General features: G+C 37.5%; 1 protein-coding gene across 1 annotated transcript in view; it reads left to right on the forward strand.

The window, feature by feature from the left end:
* The first annotated feature begins 1,155 nt into the window (after positions 1–1,155).
* Positions 1,156–10,976, forward strand: part of igf1rb (insulin-like growth factor 1b receptor) — a 114,785-nt gene continuing 104,964 nt past the window's right edge. Inside the window, exons 1-2 of the mRNA XM_016284904.1 lie at positions 1,156–2,187; positions 6,013–6,573. Coding sequence (XP_016140390.1) covers positions 2,106–2,187; positions 6,013–6,573 — 643 coding nt within the window. The 5' untranslated portion in view covers positions 1,156–2,105. The remainder of the gene's footprint in view (positions 2,188–6,012; positions 6,574–10,976) is intronic.

Below are 10,976 nucleotides of genomic sequence, written 5' to 3' on the forward strand. Positions count from 1 at the left end.
GACCCTCTGACGGACTCTCCCCCTCCCCCCTCCCAAATACACACACACACACACTGTCACTTTAATCAGTCTGAATAAGCTCTTTTTGCACTACAAATCATTATATCTGCACTGTTATTTACTTCACTGGTCTCTATCTGCTATGCGCCTTGTGCTGCTTTATATATATTTTTATATTTGTATAGTTGTATTTTATATTTAATCTGTATCTATCTGTATTTATGTTCTACTGTTAGTGTTATCTGTATGCACCAAGGGTCTGAGAGTAACGCAATTTCAATTCTCTGTGTGTAGGTGCTGTACATGTGGAAGAATTGACAATAAAGCAGACTTGACTTGACTTGATATTGCATGAGTGTTTCCCACCAGCAGAACAGTGTGTGCTTTGTGAGGCAAAATTACAGTGAATTACAAGTGCTGCATCTGATTCCCAAAAGAGGCCTGACAAAACAAACAAACAAAAAAGACCGTAGTAGAAATTGTAGAGAACATACATGAACATTTGATGTTATTCTGTGTGAACGTAAAATCGATAAACAAATAAATAAATGTAAAAATGTAAACTTTTTATACTTTTTTTTCTCTTGTAGAAAAACACATTAAGATATTTTTATTATGTGTGAATGTAGTTTAAATGAATAATCAAACAAAGTTATAAATATATAGGCTACAAAAAGTAAATCTTTTCACAATAAATATCTTTGTTTTCCCCCTTCGGATAAGAATGCCATTTTTGTAAGAATGTAACCATACATTGTTTGAAATTGTGATAGCTGTATTATAGAAATGCAATAGTAATTTTGTTTTATTTTTAGTGGGCATACGCTGTAAAAAAAAAAAAAAACTTTTTTCACAGTTGTAAATAAAACAATGATTATTGAAGTACAAGAAAATACTTGTCAAAATTCTTAGTTTAATCCAATGTGTTATTTGCCTTTTTTTTGTAGGCTAATTATCTGTGAAATTTACTAGAAACTTATTTGTAAAAAAAAATTGCTTCAAAGCCGAATGTGACTATAATTGCAATAAATAATAAATAGCCTGAATAAATATTTCACTTGACAAGAGTGCAGCGCGCTGTTATGAAGCGCTAACATGTCCTACTGGCAACCTCCAAAATCAGATCCCAATCCTTTTCCGTGTGTGTGCGTCCAGTCCGGTTTTTCCCTCATACCTTCATCCAACGTAATGTTAACCTACTATGTGTGTGAGCGGCATGTGTGTGTGTGAGAGAGATCGAGCCTTGTTTACAGCGTCAATTCAACGGAGAGAGACTAGATGTAGACTGTAGATCTACTCAACATCCTTCACATCTCCTAAATGAACGCAGATCGCATCTGAGCCCTCCATTGCCCGCGTCTTGAAGGGAAAAATCAAGGTCTGAAATCTCAAGACTGGAGATGGTGGGAGGCAGAGAGAGAGAGACCATTTTAAAGCCTGGACGGATGTTATTTGGCATCTTTCTGAGATTCTCCGTCGCTTTTTAGGCCTTTAAAAACGCTGGGTGAGGAGTACTAGGCATCTTGCAGCTGGTGAAGATCACACACACATACGCACAGTCGTCCAGACTGTTTTAGCCAGCGGATTTAAGCGGGTTTCACTGGACTAGTGCTGAAAGCAGCCTGCGAGGATTCATACAACAACGCGTTTTCCAAATTTTCCCCCGACATGGGGCACGGACCTGGGGATTATCAAGCCGTTACGTGTTTTTCTGGGTTATTTTCACATATATCGATGAGGAAAAGCTGTCAAAAATAATATTAAACACGTTTGAGCAGCGCGAGATTCAGTGCGGGTGAATCCGCCTCATGGTGAGGGCAGAGCGGGCTGGGGCTGCTGGAAAATCTCGCTGGGGTGCCTGGAGGGTCATTTATCCCAGCAAAAACACAGTGAAGATGGACGAAATTGGCGTTGTTTGATTATTTCCAGCTGCTGTGTATCTATCTTTTGTTTTTTAACCCCCTCCATAACCAACTTTGATGATATTTTTGTGCTGAGAAGACTCCAAGAGTCAAGCATCATCCACGTTGAAGGGTTGAGCTGTCTCCCCTGTTTTGTTATACTTTTAATTACTTTATTTTTGCTTGCCTTGTTATTGTACAGGAATGAGATCTAGCAGACAGAGGCGATATTGGACCTTGTTTTGTGGTCTGGTCCTGGTCCTCTCTACACTTTGTCATGGAGAAAGTAAGTTCTTCTAGTGATATGGATGCATTTGGATTAGATCATCATTGGTGTTGCTGGTCTAAGTAACCTTCACTTTCATTTTTCTTTCAGAGTGGTTGAAGCTTTCATTTGCGATGTGTGGAAAGTAAACTGGCTCAAAATCCAGACCAACTGTTTTTACTTTGATTTTAATTGCATGTTTTTCTTGCTTTCATTCCCTTGAAATGTTTCTTTAAACAAAAGAAATGGAAACACACACATATTATGCGTAACAGGAGTGTGCAAAGCCAAAGAACACAACAAAGTCAAGTTTGGTCGTGCAAACACTGCTATTTCTAATAGTAATTTCAGAGGTATTTTACCACTCTATCTATTAAATAATGCTACTGTTGGCATCTAGAGTGGTTGTAATTGTGTTCACAAGTGCCATTATGTGCACCTGTAGGTACAGATCTACGTTTAGCAGAGGTATCTAAGTCAAATTTGAGTTATCACCACCATGTTAGCAGCATGGGAGATTTTGGTGACACTATGGTTAATTTAAGTGACAAACCAACAGGATTTTTAATAGACTAGACTAGATATTAAAAGCATTGGTGTTGTTTATCCCTATTCAAACCTGTCTGCCAAACGTTAATAATTCTTAGGCTATTTCATACAAAGTGCTCACTAGACATGAGTTTAAAACTCAATGTGTATTTCAGGTTCTGATTTTTAAAGCTTTGGTAATGTTTTGACTCATTCCTTGAGACCATGAGAAGTAGTCTTCAGTAGTCTCGCAGCTCTTTAATTTAAATAGAGTCCATCATAGATTTGATCAATCTGTTTCACTTTGACACAGAAGGCTGGAAAGATTATTATTTGTTTTCTTTGGTTAACATAACTGACAGATCGTATTGATAAGTGTGATTACAGTTAGCGAGATATAGCTATCAGGGACGGGCTGGTCGCTGTCAGGTTCGTAGGATATGTTGGGACGCTGTGAGGTGGTTGCCAGTAAATGAAAGTGATTTTAGATGACGACACATGTTGGAATAACACTGACGTGCTCGGTACGACAGGGCATGCTTGTTTACTTGTTACTGTGTGTCGCATGTTGTTGGTGCTGTGGTGGGTTTGCATGGATTCCTATGGTCAAACGTACTGGAAATTAGTCATTATTAATATTAGTTTAACCCACATGGGCAATGCAAATTGCCTTTGTTTTTCTATGCAAAACTGCCCTGTGTTCTTAAACGATCCTAAATTGGCCCATGCATTTGTGAAAAACATGTAAGATATTCCGTGTTCATTATTCTGCCTCTTTAAAATCAATAACCCTGTAAGTTCTCACAAAAAAAGAAGCAATTTTTGCTTCCCTTCATGTTTGACCGCCACAAAATTTCCATGTTTCCAAGTAAACTGCAAATAAGACCCCCCGATTCATCAAGAGAGGGAGGAACGATCTGTGTTTTTAAAATAGAACATGTAAAAACACCCGCTCTAGCTAAACAGACTGGGTTCTGTTGATTGGAAGAGTGAGGAGTTTGTGAAGTCTGTGTAATTGGGTTTTACTGTTAACCCCGGCGGTTGCAGGGCAGCGAGGTAGTGAGGCAGAGGAGGTTCTCAGTGGAAATCCTAAGTATAACCTGTCTCTCTTGGCACAGGATAGTTAAAGATTCACAGTGGGGTGTAAATGTGACTGGGGTTAACTGGTTGACTTATCTTGAGATCAAACCACTGGCTTATTTGTTGATCTGCCGCCTCCTTTTGGTTGACTTAAAGCAGTTTGTGTGTTTATCATTATAGGGTGATTCTTGTTGAGTGTTAGCTTACATTCACTTGTCGGTTTGAATAGCAATCTGTAATTTTATCTAACAGCATGGAATGCTTTAGAGTTCCAAAACCTCACATAATTCATCAAATGATTCGTTAATATTAATGTTTGTGTTGTTGTTTTGGTTCTAAAAATTGTCACTTCATGGAAGATTGTCAGAAAAAAACTTTTTTTAGTCAAAGGGATTTTACAAAAGACTTAAAAGTGGTCCTGATGAAAATGTATTAGCCTAATTGATTACAAAGTAAAACAATATTCCCAATATGCTTAGTCTGTAGAAAGATAAATATGAAGAAACCCCAGTCATATTTTTATAAAGCCAATTTTGTAGTAAATATAAAAAATTCACCCCATATTTGATATTGTGATTTAACTCGTATGTTTTTATTTTTTTTATTTTAATACTTGAGTTTAAATGTTTTTTTCAAGTATGTTAAGACATGTTTTACAGGGACATAAAAATGTAAAAAATAGAAATGTATTTATATATTTTGAATGCATTCAAGATGCATGAGTTGAGGCAACTATCAAAGTACTGTCTGACTTTGTTAGCAAAAATATGAGGTTGTCTTGTTTTGTGGTTCTGTTTTCATGTGAAAGCGTTCTGTCGCAATCTTTTTTTTTTTGTAGAATCTGAAGTGTTGGTAGTTACTAGCTTGGGCTAAGTTTTTTATTTTTTTCTGCTTCATTTCTAAACAATGACATCAGTTTATGATCTAATTTCCAAATGCCTCCAGTCTGCTACCTACGAGAGTTCGCAATAACAGGCTGGAATTGGGTTATCAAATGTAAACATGAGATTTGGAGCGCCATCAAAGCAATAAAGATAGCACTGTTTACTCAGCAGTGTGAAAATGTTAAGAGTCCGCAGACAGGCTGTGTGCTGTCTGTCTTCCAGTGCGGTGAAAGATGCTTGTTTTTGCCATCGTTTAATTATATTTTCTAGCATAATGGATATAATACACCAATGCATACTTGTTAAAATCAGAATTTAAGGGTGGCTTTAAAAGAAAAGATTACCTTCAAGAGGAAGGAGTGGGCCTTTTCCCTCTGAGAGTGTTATATAGGATTTAAAGGGTTATAAACTTTTAGGTAATGTTATCTTTTAAAATTTCATTTAGGATCTATAATTCAAGAGCTCTATAATTATCTTACTGCATTTTCCAGGATTCATTTTTCAGCTCGGCCTAAATGTTTTAGGATCTTTCTTTGTGATTAGCTTGTGGGCAAATCGCGCTGTGAAAAATAAACAACTTAATGGGTGGTAAGTGAAAGCAGAAATGGCCGTCTCTGGATACCTGTTTAATAACACAATAATTCGTCTTATAAAAGCTCTCTCAGGGAACTGTGTCACTGGCAGAAGAAAAACTGCAGTTGGTTGAAACTTTTCACATGTCTGCTTGGGTTGACAGTCAGTAACTGGTCATCGTGTTCATTTTATTGGCCTAAATCATTGGATTTGTGTTTTGTTTTAGTGTTCGTTCTATATAGTTGTGTAAAGGCTTTGGTAAATTCGGTCATCCGAATTTACTCATTAAGTTGTTCAAACCCATATTCATTTTTTTTTCCCTCAGTGGAACACAAAAGAAGATATTTTGAAGAACGTTGGGGTCCAAACCACATTGAACCCCATTTAATTTTGTTGTATGGTCCAAAGATTTAACGCACGGAGACATTGAAAATATCACCTTTTGAACACAAACAACATTGGACCCCATTGAATTTAATTGTATGGACACAAAAACACACTGAGACATTCAAAATATCTTATGTGTTCCACTGAGGAATGAAAGTCATACAGGTTTGGAACGACACATGGATACGTACATTTTTGGACATTCTGTCTATTTAAGACACAAGTACAACTAATTTGATGCGTATGTGAGGGAAACTTGTAGTCTGAGTCTGTTACCATTAATCAAACTATTCATTCACATATTCAAGGTCATTTTTTTTTTATTATCTCTTGCTGCCTGTGACTGTTGAATATTACAATCTGCATCTGGTAATTTCTCTTTTCCTCCTTCCAGTCTGTGGTCCAGGCATTGACATTGGCAATGACATCAGTAATTTCAAGCGGCTGGAGAACTGTACGGTGGTTGAGGGATACCTGCAGATCCTTCTCATTGGAAGCAAAAACAATAACAATCAGGAGGTCTTCCGCACCCTCAGTTTCCCCAAACTGACCATGATTACGGATTACCTGCTCCTCTTCCGTGTATCCGGGCTGGACAGCCTCAGCACCCTCTTTCCAAACCTCGCCGTGATTCGTGGCCGTAACTTGTTCTACAACTACGCCCTGGTTATATTTGAGTTAACCAGCCTGAAGGACATCGGCCTTTACAACCTGCGGAACATCACGCGGGGTGCGATACGAATCGAGAAGAATCCAGAGCTCTGCTACCTGGATTCTGTGGACTGGTCTCTCATTATGCATGCTGAATTTAACAATTTCATTGCTGGAAATAAGCAGTCCAAGGAGTGCGGAGATGTTTGCCCGGGAATCATGGAGGACAACCCTCTGTGTATCAAGACGAACTTCAACGACAATGACAATTACAGATGCTGGACCTCGAACCATTGCCAGAAAGGTGAGTTACTGGGTGTCTTTTAGTGTTTTCCTGGTTTGGGGGCCAGGTTTTGCAGTTGTTGAGATCACACTTTTTCAGACAGTGTGTTGTCAAAATCTGATGAGTTGACGTTGGATGCTGTAGGGAAGACATTATGAGTAGATTGGTATGTGAGGAAAGAGTGGGTGAATTTGGACTTGGCTCTTGACAATATTGTGCATTTTGTATGATGTTATACATTTCACGTCCCAACTGCAATTTGGACCTGGTTTTCTGAACATCTGATTTTGTTTGTGTGTTTGTTTTTTTGCTATTCAGACTATGAAAAATTAAACCGATTTGAGGCAATTTGTGAATCTTTTCAAACTGTTGTCAATTTGGGGTGCGTTTCCCATACAACTACATAACTTGCCGGTTAACTACCATAGTTGGATGCATTGATGGAGAACTAGCTAGTTTCCCAAAACTGTAATAACTTATCTCGTTCGAGCCACATTGTTTCAATGATTTCGAACTGTCATTAATGAAATTACGCAAGTGGTGGAGTAATAACTTCTGTCAGATTATTGCTATAAATAATGAAATATATTCCTCAAATGCTGTTCTATTTTTGTTATGCATTGTTGTACTTTATTTGCAAATGTTCATTCAGTCTCACATTCCCTCTTACGCAATATATTAATATTTTATATATATATATACGCACGCACGCACACACACACACAGTGTTGGGGTAACGCATTGCAAGTAACGGGAGTTACGTAACCAGATTACAGTCCAATTCAATGAAAAACATAGATTTGTAAATAAGTAATGCTTATTAACTCGCTTATTTTGCTAATCTATTTACAGCCACATGTTGTAAACTACAAGAAAATATGCTTCTTACCATAGGTTGAGACTGTAGTTCCAACCACAAAGCTTTGCGATGCGGTTTGCAAATGTTTGTTGGTTTCGGGAAGCGCTGAATCATTGAGTTTTGTTGGTAACAACAAACTTGTGAACTTAGTTTGATGATGCTGTTGGGAAATGCTCTCCTGAAAGAGAAATTTAAATGAAGACAGTTTACGCCAATGGCCTCTATGGCACCTCTTGTGGTAATTCTGAGAATGCAAGTTATGTTGAGTTCTGAATTTCTGCATTTCGCAATACCTCTATGTTTTAAAGTAGAGTATATTTTGTGCACAAATCAAACATTTCTTCACCAGTTTCTTTTGAATTGCACATTTGTCTGTCTGTCAGTGATATCCTTAAATCCAGGTATCTGTCAACACAAATATTTCTCTAGTTGTTATAGGTTAAGTAGAGCTGGGTCATCCAGCACTCATTCTCTGCCTGTAGGCTTCATATCTTGGCATATCATGTATTACAGTAAAGAAGAAAAAGCAAGTTTGCTGTAGGGCGTGTTTGTGTATATTTGGTTTTTCCTTTGCCTCATGTTCACAATGAAAAATGGAGTCTGGTCGTTGCAGGGGGATTGCTCTGACTTTGAAGATAATGGCCGAAAGTTTGTGTCCAGAAGTGTTGAAATGTTGAGTTCCTGTCAACGGTAGTGAACCGGATTAAAAAAAACAAGCAAATTTGTTAAAGAGATGTAACATTTTTCACCAAGATGAGCAAAACGAGGTAAAAGAAAGATCCCGAAAACCAAATGTGAAATACGTGCAAAACGTGTGTATTGAGAGGTCTGGTTGTGGTCTTCCACTATTGTGGTCTTTTTGGACAGACGGATGCTGCAGTGGCAGACAAAGGCGCCTCTCTCTAAAGGGAAAATACTTGAGCAGTTCCTCCCTCTTTCCATATAATTACCTTGTTTTCCTTCAACACAGATGTTTCTTCAAGGGCTGGTAGTGGTTTCCAGTCAGTCTGCCTTGCCTTTTTTCTTCTCAGCTCTTTAATTACCCAGTCAGGACTTGTTGTTCACCAGCCTTGTACTTTGCATTTCAGCTACATTTAGAGTGGATAGAGCTTACTGCAAATGTCTGCACACATGCACACAGGAAAGAGCCCACATCAGATAGACTACTTCACAGTTCAAGATGAGTTGAGATGCAAGTATGTAGCAGATCTGGTACAGTTATCTTTATGCTACTGTGAGTAAATGCTGCGCAAAACTCTTTCAAAAATGGTTGCTAGAGTGTTCTGTATGGTCACTAGGGAGTTGTTTTCTGGCCCATACAGTATACAGATTTATAGGTATATGGTATACAGTATACAGATTATTATTTTTTTTGTTAAATAATTTTATTCAATAATGCATTCATTTGATCAAAGGTCATAGAAAAAACATTTCTAATGTTACAAAAGGTTTTACTGCATTATTGATCAAATAAATGCAGTCTTGGTGAACATAAGAGCCTTTTTTCAAAAACATTTAAAAATTGTACTGACCCCAAACTTTTGAACGGAACCTGTAATCTATATGATTGGTTCAAGAAGCAGTTCAATTGGCTGACTTTGTGAATTGTTCGCTGTGATTATCAAATTAAATTGTAGTCTGTTTCCTACAAAATTGGCTTCTGAAGACTTTGAATATTTTGTCGTATGAGCTATTTTATTCCGCTTTTGTGTCATTTTTGAAACAAGCTCTGTCCTTGTTCATTGTAACGGCATGTGAAAGAGTGATCATCACAGTCTTCAGAATTTCCTTTTGTGTTCCACAAAAAACTGAAGTTTTATGGGTTTTGAACGGCATAAAGGTGAATAAATAATGATTGAATAGACTTTAAATGATACTCATCAGGAAGAGATCCGGGAAAAGATGTCAATGCAAAGCTCTTCACAAGCATGTGATTACTTAGCAGGAACCAGCAAACCCAAACATGACCTTTTCGATACCTTGTTAGCTACAGTTTGATCATGTCACTGATCTCAAAGCTGTAAATGTCACACGTATTGAATATTTATCGCAGTAACAGATGTGTCAGTGCAATATGATGAGGGCTGAGGGTGTTTTCTTTTGCAGCACAAAATTAGCTGGATCAGGTATAAGACATCAAAAATTAAGCATAAATTTGGATGTTAAATCTGAAAGTTTTGGATCGCTCTACATGCTGTAAGTGCATTTTCAAGCTTTTCTGTTGTATAGCTGGTTTGTTTGTTTTACGGGTTGAAAGTTAGATATGATCTTATGAACCGTTTGTGGAAAAAATATCCAGACCAGAATAGCAGCTCTGGAACGTGTCTTTTGCGTCCTTTGAGGATGCAAATATGGAATTTTGGCTGTGTGGTTTGCCATGATGTGCTTTGGGATGGTGTTAGAAGTAAGTTGGACGTCTGCTGTAGGATTTGATGAAGTAGAGAGATTTTGGAGTGGTCTTTCACAGGTGACCGGTGAATGCTTTCTTTCATCTCTCTGCTGACCACCGTTGGGTGGAGACCAAGCGAAAATGTCACTGAAATGTCAAGCGCTTTAACCGAATAGATTACAATGTCTTATGACTCAGGATTGGAGATTTCTTCCTTGCTCTGAATACCACAAGGTATTAGGCAGTTTTTAATTTGCTGCGTTACTGGTTCTCCCTTTTTTTCTTTTTCATGCAAACGTTAAGTCAAAAAGTCTGCGCTAATAGTATCCAAGCCATAAAGTGCTGACAGGAAAGAGTACCGCAGAAACAGGTTTGCTTATTAAATTGTGACATGTTTTCTTCTATATCTTTTAAAATAAAAAAATAAAAATTCTGCAGAACTCACTGCCACAATGCTAAGTTGGTTGCTAGGGAGTTGTTATGCAGTTGCTAAGGTCTTCTGAGAGGTTGAGTTTAAAATTAAGTAAGCAAAGTTTTGCACCAGTGTCATTATTTTCTATTAAAACTGTTGAATATATTGAACTGTAGAGTTTCAAGTTATTGTTCCAGTAGAAATCTAAGGAATTCTTTGCTGTAAATTCTTTTTTAAGAAGAATATATATTGAAAATGTAAAATTGTATGTGTGTGCAGTGTTTCCCCTAGGTTTACGGCTTTGGGGGGGGGATTTAATAAAAATAAAATTGTATTAATCAAAAAGCATGTCTAATTAATTAAAATCATGAAACTTAAACAGTTTAACATCAATTCATTAAAAGTTTAACAAAAATTACATGTTTAGGGCCCAAAAATTCTGTGTTTTAGCATGTCTAATTATTTGAAAGCATAAAAACAAGTCGTTTTGCGGCTTAATATTTACAAATACTAGTGGGAGTGTGCTCGCTTGTGTGTGCGCATCGGGGCGGAACTCCGCTGTGCGCCATACAGAGAGCGCGACCATAGCATGGAGACAGAAATGACATGCTGTCGTGTAAATAAGATAAATAACATTAGGCTATTTAGTTTGTTTAATAAAAGAACTAGGTATAGATGTGTTCTATAGGAAAGGTAACTTTAAATGACTTCTGTTGTGATCTGGCGCTATATTAACTTGACCTTCAAGGGGGGTGGGGGTTGCC

Source organism: Sinocyclocheilus grahami, unplaced genomic scaffold (assembly GCF_001515645.1).
Source record: "Sinocyclocheilus grahami isolate Dianchi unplaced genomic scaffold, SAMN03320097.WGS_v1.1 scaffold190.1, whole genome shotgun sequence".
Taxonomy (NCBI): Eukaryota; Metazoa; Chordata; class Actinopteri; order Cypriniformes; family Cyprinidae; genus Sinocyclocheilus; species Sinocyclocheilus grahami.